The sequence below is a fragment of the Blennius ocellaris genome, assembly GCF_963422515.1.
Source record: "Blennius ocellaris genome assembly, chromosome: 13".
NCBI lineage: Eukaryota > Metazoa > Chordata > Actinopteri > Blenniiformes > Blenniidae > Blennius > Blennius ocellaris.
In genome coordinates, this window is record NC_137662.1 from 9096602 (window position 1) to 9113042 (window position 16441).

Sequence of the window (16441 nt, forward strand, 5' to 3'; positions counted from 1 at the left end):
GTCCACGTTGCATTTGGAGGGCACATTTTGTCAGGTTGTACATGTATAGTAAAATGGTCAACCAATGTTGACAAAATGTATTGGCTACAAACGTGCAGAACAAAAAGTTTAAATATCAGTTCAGATTGTGAAGGTAGATTAAATCAGATGAAATAGTATGAATTATCCTTAGATGAACTACGCACATGCTTAAAAAAAAAAATCATTAACCCCCCCCAGAATACAACTTAATTGCAGTAATGTAAGGGTTTATTTTTTTGTTTGTATTCCTAGTGAATAGAAATTGATCCCCTTGCCAGTAACAAATTCATGTCTTTCAGGCCTTTTTTAATACTTCAATTCTTTCCAGACGTGTTTCTTTGAGATGCTGAGACGTGCGTTGGTCTCTGAACATGGTGGGCAGTTCAAAGAGCCTTACAGCCAGAGCAACAAAATGAAAAACAGCAAAGAGAATAAGAGCCGTGAACAAATGAGTGAGAACAAAGAGAAAGTTGAATCGTACAAACAACAAAACGGATTCAAATGTCATATTCCGAAAATACGAGATGGAAACTAAATAGATAGTAAGAGTTGAAATACAGTGGAGTTGCAGCAGCAGCAAACCAAACAGCCTATAGCTTTGTTTTGACACATTTGTACATACGTAGGTTGACGTATTTATGTGTAAACATGCATTTACTTTTCCGTCTTTCAAACAGTTTTGAAGCGCTTTGAACTGCGTTTTTTTCTGAAAGCTGCTGTACACATAAAGATTGATGGGATACTTGCAAGAAAATCCCACTCTTGTGCTTAAAAAAAACAACAAAAAAGCTTCACTTTGTAGGTGTGTGATTTTGTTTTGTCTCACAACATCAAATAAAACACACCCAGTTAGGTGGATGTGGCCTGCGCTGCACCACCACAGGCTGCTGCTTCTTCCTCTTCTTTTTTTTTTTTTTTTTTTTAATTCTTTTTTGTGAAACTCCTGTTTGCTTTTTTGTTCTGCCGTATTAAAGTTGCACTCACAGTGAATTGCAGATACATGCACGCACCCAGGGGGAAACAGAGGAAACCATGTTGGTGTAGAGATTTTTTTTTTTTTTAATGGCTTTAATTCAGTGTTTAGCTTGAAAAGCCTGAAGGTTTATGAAGGAAACAAATGTGAAAGGTAACCAAGTGATTCCAAAACTGAGCAGCAATCCTCTGAAATCTCTTTAATGATGAGGGTGTTGTAAGGTGTGTGGAACAGAGGGATTGTTTTTTTTGTTTTTTTTTCCCTGGGGACGGTTGAACATCTGTACCTCATGTGTTCTCTGTGGAAAGCAACTTATACGCCCTCACTCTCTCACACCGTGAGACTTTAAGCTGCAATAATTCAAAGAGTCTGGAAGAGAGATTGCCCCCACCTCCCATTCTGTCCTGTGGGTGGTCTGAAAAGGAGGTTAGGTCCAGCTCGTGTCTGCAGAAGTGAAGACTTCAGCCGCCACACCCTTCCTGTGTGTATCTGTAAAGATGGCGGGGGTGGATGTCGGAGGTGTTTCGTGCTATTAAACATTTTCAGACCGACTCGGCATGCGCGCAACACTTGGCAGGGTTTCTTTCTGGACCTTTTCTCCCTCATTTGACTTCCTCCGTAATTATTTGTCCTTCTTTTTTTTTCTTTTTGGTCCCTCCAGGCCATAAGCAACAAAGACCAGCATAGCATCTCCTACACTCTGTCCAGAGCGCAGACGGTGGTGGTGGAGTACACCCATGACAGCAATACAGACATGTTCCAGGTAACAAAGCCCAGCTTCTTGTTTATTTATCTATTTTATCACCGACTCCAGAGTATGTACAACCAAATCACAGTCCCTGTGTTTTCCACCGCACCGTGCCGTTCACAGGTATAAAAGTGGAATTGTTTTTTTTTAAGAACTGTGCGGCTGTGTCGGAGCGCTGTGCGGCTCAGTTGTGTGAAGAGACACGGCTGCATGACGCCACTCTGACAACGACGGGAAGCTATTTGTTGTGGTTTGGATCACTTATCGGCACAGTCGGCAGCCGGGAGCTGCAGTGGCGGCTGTGACACACAGTGCATGGAGACAATTAAGATGCTTTAAGGCCTGATCGTTGGCAATTTGTGGCCCATCCTATCGCATGATGCACAAACAGCGACTTATGGAGAGCGGCACTCTCCGTAATGCCTTCAAACCACCAGAAATCTCAAATGAAAATTTGCACAAATAATCATTAATTATTAGTTAAGGTACGCAACCTTTATAGAGTTTACAAGCAACGTCAACATCACAACACGGTGATTGTGTATTACGTTTGAATGAAAGGGTGAAGGTGGGTCAGATCAGGATCAGACACTCGCTGTGAATCTCTGCTAATGAAGTTTTAAATGATGCCTGGAGGACATAATCATTGGTTAATTTGTGGATGAATGAGGTAAGAAGTTGAGGGAAGAAATAAATGAATAACCGATATGTTAAAGTGATGAAAAAGAAGGATGAACGGGTGAAAAGGGCGTGTCTGGATGAAATGAGTCATTGGTAGTGAAGGGATGAATGAAAAGAAAGACAGCATGGCATAGCAGAGATGAGATTTCCCGCATATGAATGGATGAAATGGGCTGTTCGGGGGAAAGGACGAACGATAACAAAAGAGGTTTCATTAGAGAAAGAATGAGAAAAGATGTTAAGGGGTTAGAAGAAGTCAAATTAATGGAGGAAATGACAAATCGAAATAAACGAGGAGAATCTATGAATAGCGAGTTAAGCCGGAGGACGGATGAAGCACGATGAATGAATGAAAAGACAGGTTGTGAAGAGGAACGATTGCACGATGAGGTGGTTTCTGGGTAGAAGAGGATGAGGAGTGAACCGTTGTGGAAGGGGTGGATGAAGAAATGAATGACTGATTGTGTCACAGTAGCAGAGGACAGACTGTCCTCGCGGTTATTACTTCATACAGTGAACAAACTTCCACATCTTTTAATGGGTCTTCTCATGCCAGACTGGTGACACTCGCCCGTGTCTCCTTTTGAAAAAAAAAAAAAAAACATTTCCAACTTAATGGATTCCACGTTGCGTGCACTCTGCATTTATTTACCCGTCGTCGTCTCTATTTTGCTGTCGTTATGCTCTTTCCTCTGCCAGACGAGGCAGAGGGAATCGATTATGACATTGTCTCACTGGCCGGACCGCGTCTGTTGACTAATCTTTCCGTCTCTCCTCACCAGATCGGTCGATCCACGGAGAGTCCGATAGACTTTGTAGTGACCGACACGGTGGCGGGCAGCCAGAGCAACGCAGACACTCAGTCGGTCCAGAGCACCATCTCCCGCTTCGCCTGCCGCATCATGTGCCAGCGCACGCCGCCTTACACCGCGCGCATCTACGCCGCGGGCTTCGACTCCTCCAAGAACATCTTCCTCGGGGTGAGCAGCTTTTTTCATGTGGCGCTTCAGACACGCGTGGGCGAGCGTGTGAGAGTGAACGGGAATGAAAAGGCAAGATGGAGTGACGGAAAAGACGGAAGACGGGGGTGGGGTGGGGGTGGGGGGGTAGGCGAGTCACGCGGCTTCTGTTGTGGTAATATGTCAAGAGCGTTCATTTCGGCGTGATTGGTCATCGCGTTGACAGCAGAGGATGACGGCTGATGTCCTGTCGGAGCGCCCTCGGCTGCAGCGATTGTTCAGCACAGCAACGACAAAACACCCTTTAATAATTCATTCTCAGTGTTTTTTTTATATTATCTTTTTGTTTTTTTCCCCTCTGGCTGCAGCATACGTGTGCAACAACAAACATTCGTGGTGGAAGTAGGACAGCAAGCACGTTCTTGATTTACTGCCGTGGCTCTTTTACCGTTCTGTCCTTGGAGTCTCCCCCAGTTTGTCTTCCAAGAAAAGCCGTGGACTCCTTCTCTTCTGTGTTGCCATTTCAAATGTCTCCAGAATCGATACGCTTGCTTGATTATCATCTACAGTCCCGTGACCACGACGCACCGGTCCTTCTCGCCGAAATTCCCAGTGTTTGTAAACAGTTCTCGCCTTTTAAAATGCCACCCCATCTCTTTGTCTCGCCAGGAAAAAGCTGCTAAGTGGAAGACGTCCGACGGTCAGATGGACGGGCTGACCACGAACGGCGTGCTGGTGATGCACCCCCGCAACGGGTTCACCCAGGACTCCAAGCCGGGCGTCTGGCGGGAGATCTCGGTCTGCGGCAACGTCTTCACCCTGCGAGAAACCCGCTCGGCGCAGCAGCGAGGAAAGATGGTGAGAAAACGTGCCGTATAGATACTGCGGCGTCACGTTTCTCCTTCACTTGCACCATTTAAAAAAAAAAATTTTCTTTCTCACAAAGCTTCGGGGGAATATTTTCGCTCTCACTCTGCTCGGCGCCGCTCTTTGTTCCTGGTTATTCAGTTTTTCTGGAGAGTGAGGTTTGCCACTGAAAACGCCTGCCGTGGCTGAAAAGCGGTGCTCTGAGGATGGCGAGAAGTAAACAATGAGCTTGCCGCTTCCTGTCAAGCTCCAAACAGAGGGGAGGAACTGTAAATACGAGCGCGCCAGCAATCACCATCCCTCCATTATTCAGATTGCGATCACAGGAACCGGTGCGATCGGAGGTGACGACTTGAGCGGAGGTCATAGTTCAATAGTTTTCAACATGTAAAACTACATTGTTGTCGCGTTGGCTCACAAACGAACCACGTAAATGTGAAACAATAACGCGTTTTCACCTGAAACTTTGTCGTGTGAATCGGGGCCTAAAAAGCATGCCACTGGATTGTGAAGGAAGCTGGAGTCCGTTGAGGAAACTGAGGTTTAATAAGAACACTCACACTACACACTAAAAGGCAAAGCACCACCCTGAACTTAAGTTTTGGAGCCTTTAAAAGACAAAAGTCACAAAATGGCTTCAAAGATGAAAAAGAAGCATGAACAATTTGAATAAAATCTTTCAACACTGAAAAATCATTGTTTCAAATTCTTTGGCTTCATCTGGGGGTTTTCCCTGAAGCTTCACAGCTATTGAAAAAATGTGTTGGTCAGGCGGACGACAGTACTATCAATCATTTTATTAGCACATATTAAAAGAGTAATTGTGATTGTAATCAGCTGTGTGCTGCCGTGTGTTAATTAAAGGCAGAATCAAAGCCTGGCGCTCTTCTTCCTCATCTGCTTCCTCGCACCATCGTGCACGTTCTCACACTCTGTCGCTTGAGCCCGACACCGCCGGGAGGTTATTGGGATGCCATCTCCATGGCAACCGCCTCGCCGTGTGTAACCAGACCGTGTTAAGGGATCCTCCTGCCGATGTCACAGCCTCTCAGCCAATCACAGCCTCGTCGGGCGCTTATGTGATTTTTTTTTTTCCCCGCACGACTTTGTTATGACCGCATACATATCATCATCATCATCATCATCATCATCATCATCATCATGATGATTATCCATGAGCACACAGTCAGCACGTCCGCCACTGTCACATTAAATCGTCTTTTACCACCCACCCCCCCACCCCCCCACCCCCACCCCCACACGTTAACAGCCTCCCTTATCTCCCCCTGCCCAGCCCCATAGAAACCACTCATTACTTCACGGTGGATGGACAATTTAGATTGAGAGGAAATTCCCATTATGTGTGGTGAGAAAACATGAAGAGGTTGAAGAATGTATTTCCCTATTGAGGCACATGAAGAACATGCAAACTCCACTCAGAGGAGCCGCAGCCCTGATTTGAGCTCTAGTCCTCCTGTTGTGACGTGATGTTCTTTCCCATTGAAGTGAGTGACTGGAGAAATAAAGTCAACAACCTCTTGAGAAAAAGGTTGTTTTCTTGCTGTGAAAAAAAAAAACCCCAGAACCTTGAATTCAACAGGAAATCGCTCCACAGTGAGAAGACCCTTCCGTTCCCTGTTTGTTTGAGGACTTTAACATGATTGGAACATCGAGAGAAGCGACAACAAAGTCAGTGTTTAGTTGGAGTGAAAGGTACAAAGCGACTTCACTCGAGGCTCCTTCAGCTCCGAGAGACACACGTCTCTCTAAATGTGCTCTGCTTTGTCCAATGTCAACAGCTGAACGACTTCCTACTTGAATGAAGGGAAAATGTAGTATCAGCAGCTTTGCCCAAAAGCTCCGTGGCTCGGTTTGGAGTGTGTGTGTGTGTGTGTGTGTATTCTGGAAAAACTGCTTTCGAGAAACGTTTCTCTCTCCTGCCCTAAAAACTTCCTCGCAAAGTTGAGTGTTTGCGCTCCTGCAGTTGTCGCTATGGGGTAATTAAATAACCCCGAGGCTGTGTCGCTGTTTACACAAGTTTAATCGACCCCGAGTGCTCAGATCATTAAGCTGGAGTGAGATCATTTATTGTGTGTTTTGACCTGGCAGGAGGTTAACGGTGACCTTTCTTCCACTGGCCTGAGATCAGCTGAACAGCTGAGAAAAATCTGAGAACACAACAAACGACAAGTGTTGCTCCGGAGCGAGACGCTGAACTCGTCCCCTGTTCCGCTCCAGCAGCTCGTTGGCCAGCAGTCCCACTGCGGTGGCGCTGGAACCCGGGGGGGGCGGGATTTAAAGGATCACATTTCTGATCCATTGGCTCCAAAACGAACAAAAAAAATAAATAAACCATGTTTGTTGCTAATAGCCTTTAGAAGACAAAACATCACTTAGTCTGGGAAAAGCCTCAGTGGAACCGTGTTGCTGCGTGAGGAAAACTCATGTTGTTGAACGTGAAGGTTAAAGCCTGTCAGACGGGGGAAACGTCAGCGAGCGGCGGCGTGACGCCCGGAGCCGCGTGCTGACTCTGCATCAGCACCACGTCCACCTCCCACATCCTCTCTGCGTCCCTAAAAATACTGTTTTGTGTCTTTTAGATCTTTTTCCTCCTTTCATCTCCTTCTCTTTGACTCTTTTCTTCTTCCTTTTTTTTTTTCCCCTCCTCATTATCTAAACTTGGAATTTCCCACCGCTCCGTGCTGTCATCCTTTCAGCCTGCTGGTGACATCTTGTCTCCAGCTGTCGCCTCACATCTGTCCCGGGTGGATTTATCCGTGCTGCACTGCCACCTGCTGGCCTGTCTCAGACACTGCGCGGTCTCTCTATAGTCTCCAGCAGTTCAGTGTCTGGGATTCAGTTTGCATGTTCTCTTTCGCCCCGTCCTGACGTCTCTCCGTCTCTCCGTCTCCCCCCGCCCCCCCAGGTGGAAACGGAGTCTCAGGAGCTGGTGGACGGCTCGCTCATCGACCTGTGCGGCGCGACGCTCCTGTGGCGCACGGCGGAGGGCCTGTCCCGCACGCCCACCCTCAAGCACCTGGAGGCCCTGCGGCAGGAGATCAACGCGGCGCGGCCGCAGTGCCCGGTGGGCTTCAACACGCTGGCCTTCCCCTCCATGCGCCGCAAGGACACGCCGGACGAGAAGCAGCCCTGGGTCTACCTCCACTGCGGCCACGTGCACGGCTACCACAACTGGGGGAACCACCGCGAGGAGCGGGAGGGCCGCGAGGGCCGCAGCCGCGAGTGCCCCATGTGCCGGGCCAAGGGGCCCTACGTGCCCCTGTGGCTGGGCTGCGAGGCCGGCTTCTACGTGGACGCGGCGCCGCCCACTCACGCCTTCAACCCGTGCGGCCACGTCTGCTCGGAGAAGACGGCGGCCTTCTGGAGTCAGATCCCGCTGCCGCACGGCACGCACACCTTCCACGCCGCCTGCCCGTTCTGCGCCCAGCAGCTGAGCGGCGAGCAGGGCTTCGTCAGACTCATCTTCCAGGGACCCCTCGACTAGGAGGGTGGACCCCCCGCCCCGCCCACCCGCCCCCAAGGCCCCCTGCCCCCCCCTCCCCCGCTCTGACCTTTACAGACTCCTTTCTGGACTTTTTCTCATTTTTAAGTGACCTTTGTATTGCTTTTTTTCATGAATGACGACAAAGATTTCTATATTTTCATGTGAAACCAGAGACACAAAAACCAAACAAAGAACACTGCTGGGTATTAAAAAAATAAAAATAAAAAAAAACTTTTTCTTTGTTTCTGGGAAAGGACTGAAAACCACAGTATTTATCTGAATTACTAACATGCTGCAGAGCAAACACGCAGCTTTCACTCATGTTTATTGTTGCGACATACATCCGTGTACATCTCGTAGAGCTAATTTAAAGAAAGATGTTTTATTTATGGCCCAGGATCCACGCGGCTTCAGATCCGCCCGACTCCGGTCGTATTTAGCAGTTTCATTTGAAAGTTCAGTATATTGTTAATCAGATATAAAGTTGTCTGTGTGTTTCTGAGGGTTTTTGTCTTTGACCCACCTTCACCTGTCTGATCGTATTTATAACCCCCCCCCATGCCCCCGGTGTGTGTTTCTCCCTCTGACTCCTCTTCTCTCCGTCACCTCACCACGGCCTTCCTCACAGTCAAAGCAATAGATTTGGAACAGAAACCTCCTGAAGCATCATGGGAAACCGAGTCCCTCCCTTTAAAAGCCTGAGTGAAGTGTGTGTGTACGTGCACATGCACATATGTGTGTGTGTGTGTGGGGGGGGGATTTCTTCCAAACACAGCTCAGCCGTGAAAGAGCAGCCATGTAGCACACACACACATGCACACACACACACACACAGAGCTGCAAACGAGACACTCCAACTGTAGACACCACAAACAAAGCCTGCTCTGCACACACACACACACACACACACATACACACACACACACACACACACACACGCACACATGCACGCACAGGCACACACACCTGAGCTCTAAACACAGACGTATCTGCAGGTAGTGTGAGTGTGTGAGATTGTAATTTATGCATTAAGATGATTGTATGTGTGCAGTTTGTGTGTCCACACTGTAGCTCTCATCTGTATCCTCAGAGTGCAACACGTCAACTCACCTCAGGGAGAAAATGTAACACACACACACACACACACACACACACACACACACACACACTGCCAAAGGCCTCATATAATTCTGTGTTCAGACATTAGTGTGCTGCCTCTTGGTTTAGTTTCTCGGACTCTGTGGCTGAAGTGTGTGATTAAGGGCTTCTCACCTTCTCTGTGCTGTTATTTACACACACGCACACACACGCGCACACACACACGCACTTAGACAGACACACACTCACACAAAACTGTCAGTCCGTCCCGCCGCCCTCCACTCACTCCTCTTCTCCTCCTTGTGCTTGTAAAAGGCGAAGAATGTTTCCAGCAAACACTTTTTTGTAACAACTTTAAACAATAAAGTGTAAAAGTGACACATTTCATTGTCATTCTGTTGTTGTTTTTGTCCCACCACGAGCAGCAGGTTTTTATTCACTTTAAATTTTTTTTTTTTTTTTGATTCAGCACTCGTATCATAGTTATATTTTCTGCGTGCCAAATCAAAAATGATGAGCAGCCTTTAGCCCACCAACACAGCGGGAAATTGTTCAGGGTTCATTTTTATGGCGTGGCGTGTCTGCGAAATACCTTTCCTGTCCAGCAGGTGGCAAGAAGGAGCTCGTTAAATAACGACCTTCAATATAATAAGTGACTTGAAGCAGAAGAAGAATGCCATTTTTTCACGTCCCATTACTTTTTTTTTTTAACACATTGTCCCAGTTTTTGACATGAAAAGAAGCGTTTCTTACCCTAAAGACCTGTTTCCAAAAGACTTTATTTCCTAAATCTATTAAAGATGACCACTTGCATTGAACAGCACTCAAATTAATGACATCTACTATTCTAATGAATATTTATCAGTGTGTGAAAGCACCAATGAGGCAACTTATTTTTGAATAGGTAAACAGCTCAGCAATTTCCCTCAGTTCATTATTATCACTGTCTGACGACAAAAACACAAACCTGAAGACAAGCTGCAAAACTATGAAACCATCATTTATGCACACAATTTAATATGGTATTGTGTCATTTAATTACTGTTTGTTGTATTTGTCAGCATTTTTACTTCAGTTTAATATTTTTCTCAATATTTTGTTGGATTATTTAAATAATTACAGTCAAACATGCATATTGGGATCTGCATGTTTGACTGTAATAATGACAGCATTTCGGATACTTGTGATTTAAAAATAAGAACAGCTTTAGTACTGAAAACTTAATTCTGATTACATCTTTGGCAATCTAAATAAACCCTAAAAAAATACAATGAACGTCGCATTTGAGTTTTTGTTTTGTTTAGACCACAACACAGGAAAAGTGCATTAAGAAAGTTCAGTGTGTGTGTTGTGGAATGTTTGTAGGAGTGATTGAACTCTTAAATTAGGCCACTGTGGGTGGCTGCAGTGGATCCAGTGTGTTGCACTCACCAGATCTGTCCATGGAGGGGCTTGCACTCGCGCTTGCTGATGACGTTTCACATCATGATTGGCTGCAAGTTTCTCCGTCACAGTGTAAATAAGCTTGGAAGCTAACGTTAGCTTCGTAGCTTCGTGGAACGTTATGGTGGCTGTGTGAGGTGAACAGGAGGTTACGAGTGGTTTTATGCCTCTGAATGTCCCGAAGCAGCAGTGCTCACTCTGGGTTAACTTCAGGAGAGACGGAAGGTGTCTGGTTTAACTTCAGGAGAGTGTAGAAACTGAAGGTGTATTGGTGAAGCTTCGTCTGATTATCATGAAGTGCGCGTCTTTTTTTTGCCCCTCTTCCTTGTACTTTTCCCTTCCAAGTACGTTCCAAGTGTTTTTTGAGCATCAAGCACTTTTCCTCAACATAACCTATTTCATTATGCATGTTTACTTGTTGGATTTTGTTTTTGTTGTATGTGTATTATCCATCTATCCAGCCATCCCGTATTGTAGTTTGTCCATGGAGTGCTGCCGTAGTTCATATTGCGTGTGACGTATTCACCAGGCGCAGGCACAAGCCCCGCCCCGGACAGATCTGGTACCCACGCTTGTGTTTCTTCAATCACATGCACAGTTGCGCATGCGTCATGTCCCATCGAACTAAAAAGTGACTTTCTCATTTCACATAATCAATTCCACTTTTCGAACTCCCCAGTACGTTGGGTAAAAACACGATCTCTCTCTTGAAGCGCGTATTTTCAGATATTAAGCGCTTCTTGTGACGACAACTACTAAAAAAAGCGAGGTGGGGGCGTGGTCACGCCTCCACGGTTCTTTATAGCGGCGTGCGCGTGCAAATATTGCTCTGAAATTCAACTATATGCCCTTATAATTCATGAAACATGAATGTATGTGCATATATCGACATCGCTGTGTGGCGTTTCGATGGAATCGGCACTGCTTTACAAACGCGTAAGTACCAACCATGAGAGAAGAGGATATGGCTAAGAATCGGATGATGCACTTGCCGAGGTAATTCTTCAGTACACTCTTGTTTCCCTTCAGATCGTATAAATCTTTCGCCTTTTACTAAAGATTTCCGTGGAGAGGAACAATAAGAGTTTCAACTAATTTTTTGATGCCCTGCTTCATGCGGGGCTTCCTAAACTGTCAAATGAAGAATATATATGGCTTAAGCAGGAATCTCATTGTGATAATGTTGTGTAGTCATGATAAATCAAATGACTAGTGCACCCAGTAAGTTAGATTACAGGGCAGAATGTCTCGTGTTGTTCAGTTAGCGTCTTCTATGTTTTTATTAAGATTTTTTCATAGTGATTGCCAAACGAGCCACCGTCTTCATTTTCTGCAGCCACTCGGTGGCGCTCTCTGCTCAAGGCACGTTTGAAACCACACCTCAAAATCAGTCTTTTAGATTTCACCTTAAAATCAAGAGCGCCATCTGGTGGGAGTCAGAGAATAAAGAAAGTGGTTCAACAAAGCTTCGTGATGACTCCGTTGCCGAGACTTGCATCTGAACAAACTGTGTTTTTCACATATTTCCAGGTGAAATATTAATAGAACCACGTGTTATATTCTCTGGATCTCAAATGATTGTTTAATGATTAACCCTGGAGGCAGAAACAATAACATAAAATTTTAAAACTGAATAGTTCTGCATGTTTTGATGTGGGTTTTTTTGTGTGTGTACGTGCTCCCAATGGTGCAGGACAATTGTTACGCCTTGCCAATAAGGCAGGCACAACAATTAATACAATTGAGCCCTTATAGAGATAGAAATCCTGAAATAATGCAAGAGTTTTGTATTTTCTAATAAGATAAGAATGAACACTAAATAGTTAAATGTACCAAACGAGGAAAACGCTCACGGTTAACTGTCGCCATTAATTCAAACAATTCATGAATTCTGTCTTGTGCAGGCGGTGGACACAGAGGAGAGGAGACGTGCTCGTGTTTCATATTGCACTTTATTCGGCTATGAGGAGGCAGAGCCGGGCTGAGACCTCGTCACCGTCACTGATCAACACTTATTGCTTTCAGGCTCTTCGGTCCACCTCAGTCGGACCCTTCTCAAGTATCACACAGACTTTGTGTACGTTTGTGTGTGTGTGTGTGTGTGTGTGTAAATACTGCACTTCCTGTTTACTTTCAGGGAAGATGCTGGGATGGACTGGACACATCAGAGGCTCCACAAAACATTAAAGTCAAACAAAGAAAAACAAAAAACAAAACATTTCTGCTTCACACGGGGTTAAAAAGGCCTTCGGTCTCCAATGAAACGCGTTCAGGGACATATAGATGGCGTCTGGATGTGAATCCTCACGGGACAAAGACACGGTGCGGTAACGTCTTCTCTATGGCACAAACTCCTGAGAGTCCAGGCCGGGTTAGTTTGTTCAGTCACCAACTTCTCTTCGGGCCACACGGTTCCACAAACTCACAACAGCTGATTTTTGAACACCTATTGAAGTTTGAACGTCCACTGCGGAGGCTGAAGTCTATTTATTCACTAAAATGTCTTGAAATTGCACTTCTTTTGATACGATACCTCACACAGGTGTAAATACATGGAACACATTAAAGCTTTTGCAAGAGGTGGACTTTTGTGCACAAGCCACAATCACTGGCCATGGCATTTCCGATGAGAAATAGATATTTTGTTGTAATCACAGATAATGGATGAATAGAAAGCAGTGGCCCGGTGAGCCGTGCACAAATACCAACTGCATGAGACTGAGGAACTGTGTGGACAGTGACGTTCATGTGCTGGAAAGAAGCACTTTCCATCTCCTCGTGTTCCGTTAGTTCACTTTGTGACTTCACATAATTAAACAGTTTCTCCCTAAAACTAACTCTCTCATTATCATTGTTAATATTTATTTATTTCCTCCTAAAGCATAGAATTAGCTAGAGTATTCTCGTTCTCACTGTAAGCGACGGGTCCATTTTATTCCAGGGGTGTCAAACTCATGAGAATCTATAAATATTCTGATTAAATATCTATTCACATTACCTGAAAAAGTTGACATTTCCAAAGATAAAGAAATGCAAGTAGAATTTGTGATGAAGGATCTTCGATTTGCTGAAAGATCAGGCAAGTGTGTGTGTGTGTGTGTGTGTGTGTGTGTGTGTGTGTGTGTGTGTGTGTGTGTGTGTGTGTGTGTGTGTGTGTGTGTGTGTGTGTGTGTGTGTGTATCTTTGACGCAGTGTTACATCATGTTCACTACCGTTACTGAAACTGTTTCCTGTCGTTGTGGGACGGCGTGGACCCCCCCTGCAGGCTGTTGGACCCCCCCCTGCCTGATGTCTGACACCCCTGGTTTGATCCATCTTGTACTGTCAAAGGCTCTCCAGTAGGGGGCGCTGTATCCACACCACTCTACACGACCTCCTCGGGGCCACTTTCCTCTCTCAGTCTGTTGTTGTGGAGTGAATATAACAGGTCACAAGGCTGGGAGCCGGCTGACAGGGGGGGAAGGGGGGTGTCTTGTGACATGGTCATGATGAAGATGATGATGGTGAGTGGGGGGAGGGGGGGTGACAGGGGTGGCGAGGGGAGGTGGGGGGGGGGCTCAGTGGTCCAGGATGCGGAGGTTGCCGGAGACAATCTTGTTCTCCAGCATGGAGCCGGCAGGGATATCGATCCGGTCCCCGTGGTTGGCGATGCAGATGACGGTGCCCTGCGAGGAGGAAGAAGAACAACGCCGTATTTTAGTTGAGCCGTCTTCAGAGCGGGAGCGAATTAAAGCGATAAATCAAAGGCGGCCGGGAGGGAGGGAGGGGGGGGCATGAGTTCACGTGTCATTAAAAGCGACTCAGAGGCTTCCCGCCATGTCGTCCACGGACGCAAAGAAAGCATCGCAGTTACCATGGCAACCGACATTTTTTTTCTCAATAAAACGCTATATGACAATTCGTGCCAAGTTTAATCTTTACTTTGTGGGACATTCCCGTCATAATAAGATTAATCCTCACATTGTGCTTTTCCCAGATGAAGACACACCGTCTTTACAGCTCAAAACAAACTTTTTTTTCCTTTCTTGGTGAGAAGCAAGTACGGTAATTAAATTTGTCCCGACTATTACATAACCCTCGGGCAGTTCCCTGAACAGCATAATACTAAAAGACCACTTGGATTGTGTTCTTAGTTCGTGACAAACGGACATTATGTATTCTCAAAGGAGATCAAATACTAAATTATACATTAATAATCCGTTAATAATCAGATTTTTCCATCACGTGTCCCCTTTAGAATAAAATGTTAATCCTGGATCGAGTCCAGATAAGAACAATCCTTGAGAAATTTCCACCAAGTGGAGACACAAGGTCAATTAAACTTCAAGCCAACAAGTTGGGATTATTGCTTGAATATTGTAAAATGGTGTAATACTTTACAATATAGTGTAACGGTGTGGTATCTCCAGACAACTGTCACCATTTCATATATAGAATATACAAAACTTTCCAATGGTATTACATTTATTTCCACAGATAATTTTCGAAAGAAAAAGAAAAAATTTTCACGCTTAATTCACCGTTTGTGACTCTAAATTGGAAGGAAAAGCATCTTCTATTCACGTTAGCCATTTACCTTGAGCGACACGTTTTTCCCGAAGGTGACGTCTCCAGACACAGTCAGGTGGTCGAGCTCCAGCATGTCGGGGATGCTCTCGAAGCGGGTCAGATACTCCTGAACCTGAACACACACACACACACACACACACATCAGAGAGTCCGAATGACGTCATCTCCTCTCCACACCACTCTACTAGAAGATATTTTCTCGGCGACGCTCCGACACTCGCCTGGGTGAAGGAGCTTCCCAGCTTGACGTGCGGCGTGGTCGGGAACTCTCTCTTGGGGCTCATGGTGAGGGAGCCGGCGTCCAGGCTGTACAGGTTGGACATGACCAGCAGCAGGTCCGACGTGGTCTTCACGGGCAGGAAGCGGCTGCGGGGGACGTTTATTCCCAGGGCGTTGTCGAAGCATTTGATGGCGGCGCCCACCGCCGTCTCCAGCTGGATGACGTTCTGCCCGCCGTCCAGCGTCTGAGGATGACGGGGACAGAGGGGTTGGACTTTCCGTCTTCATCTGAACGGAGACATTTGGCTTTCCGGAGGCCGGAGCCGTGGCAGGATTGACACAGGATGGGGAAAATATTCCCGAGGTGCCGAATCTTCGGAAAACCGAGCGAAGCTCAATACGGAGAAACTAAAATTAGACCCTGAAAAGTTTCTCTGGATGGCCGTGATGTAACGGCGCGCTGGATCCATCAGCGGGACTTATGTAACCTTCACTGCTTTTGTCTTAAGTGGCTCTCGGCAGCGGGGGCGACGCAGAGTGTCATGAGAGGGAAGGACCCCGGGGCCAAACGGAGGCTCTCGGATTAAGACGACCCGCGGGCGAAACTGAAACACCTCGTTTGCATACCTTCTGCTATTTACACACACGCGAGGCCTTGCAGGATATCAAACGTCGGTGCTCTTCCTCTCGTTGGAGCTCTCGGCGGGGGGGTGTAGTTTTTTTTTTTTTTTTAAACTACTTGACGAGCCTTATTGCAGTTTTTGTTCAGCTGAGAAACAAAGTAATCACCAGGATCATCACCCGTACTTGACCGGAATCGAGTCGTTAATTTCACGTGGACAATTGGACACAACATAAACCTTGCGTCTAATCTTACGTCTAGTGATTGGTTTCAATAAGAATCAAGAAAAACTTGAACTCTGTGTGAAACCACAGGTGACCCATGCTTCTGAACAGCCCTTGAATGCCTCTGGGGCAGATGAGATATTTAACACGGGGCCGTTCTGCTGGAGCACGCCACCTTAGAGGGTGTTCCTGTTTGAAAGCCCTTCCGTCACTCCGTCGCCTCCCTACGCACCTTCGGGTTGACGATGATCTCCATGTCCATCGCCTTCTGCTCCTGCAGCCTCTTGATCGCAGCCAGAGAGATCCACAGGTTGTTGGTGTTGAAGATCTTGAACTTGGACACCGACTTGAATTCATCCACGTGGGCTTTGGGCACCTGGGCGATCTCCAGCAGGCGCAGCTTTCCTTCGTACTCGATCAGCGTGCCTCCCTGGAAGACAGCGCGAAGGCCCCGTGAGATCAAAAACAGCAGTAACGCTACTATCAGGTTTGAATGCTTGTCCTGCGAGTCT

At 46.3% G+C, this 16441-nt stretch overlaps 2 protein-coding genes across 5 annotated transcripts in view; one reads left to right on the forward strand and one right to left on the reverse strand.

Annotated features, from left to right (window-relative positions):
• The window catches only part of peli1b (pellino E3 ubiquitin protein ligase 1b), a 40656-nt gene extending 31428 nt beyond the window's left edge, over window positions 1-9228 (forward strand). For all 4 annotated transcript variants that reach the window (XM_080507588.1, XM_080507590.1, XM_080507589.1 and 1 more), the window contains exons 4-7: window positions 1656-1757; window positions 3206-3403; window positions 4052-4240; window positions 7176-9228. In XM_080507588.1, the coding sequence (XP_080363714.1) occupies window positions 1656-1757; window positions 3206-3403; window positions 4052-4240; window positions 7176-7754 (1068 nt within the window). In that variant the 3' untranslated portion in view covers window positions 7755-9228. The remainder of the gene's footprint in view (window positions 1-1655; window positions 1758-3205; window positions 3404-4051; window positions 4241-7175) is intronic.
• Window positions 9229-12228: 3000 nt separating this feature from the next.
• The window catches only part of ugp2b (UDP-glucose pyrophosphorylase 2b), a 31991-nt gene continuing 27778 nt past the window's right edge, over window positions 12229-16441 (reverse strand). The window contains exons 7-10 of the mRNA XM_080507109.1: window positions 16162-16359; window positions 15086-15328; window positions 14872-14976; window positions 12229-13960 (exon numbers count right to left, since the gene is read on the reverse strand). Of these exons, the coding sequence (XP_080363235.1) occupies window positions 13853-13960; window positions 14872-14976; window positions 15086-15328; window positions 16162-16359 (654 nt within the window). The 3' untranslated portion in view covers window positions 12229-13852. The remainder of the gene's footprint in view (window positions 13961-14871; window positions 14977-15085; window positions 15329-16161; window positions 16360-16441) is intronic.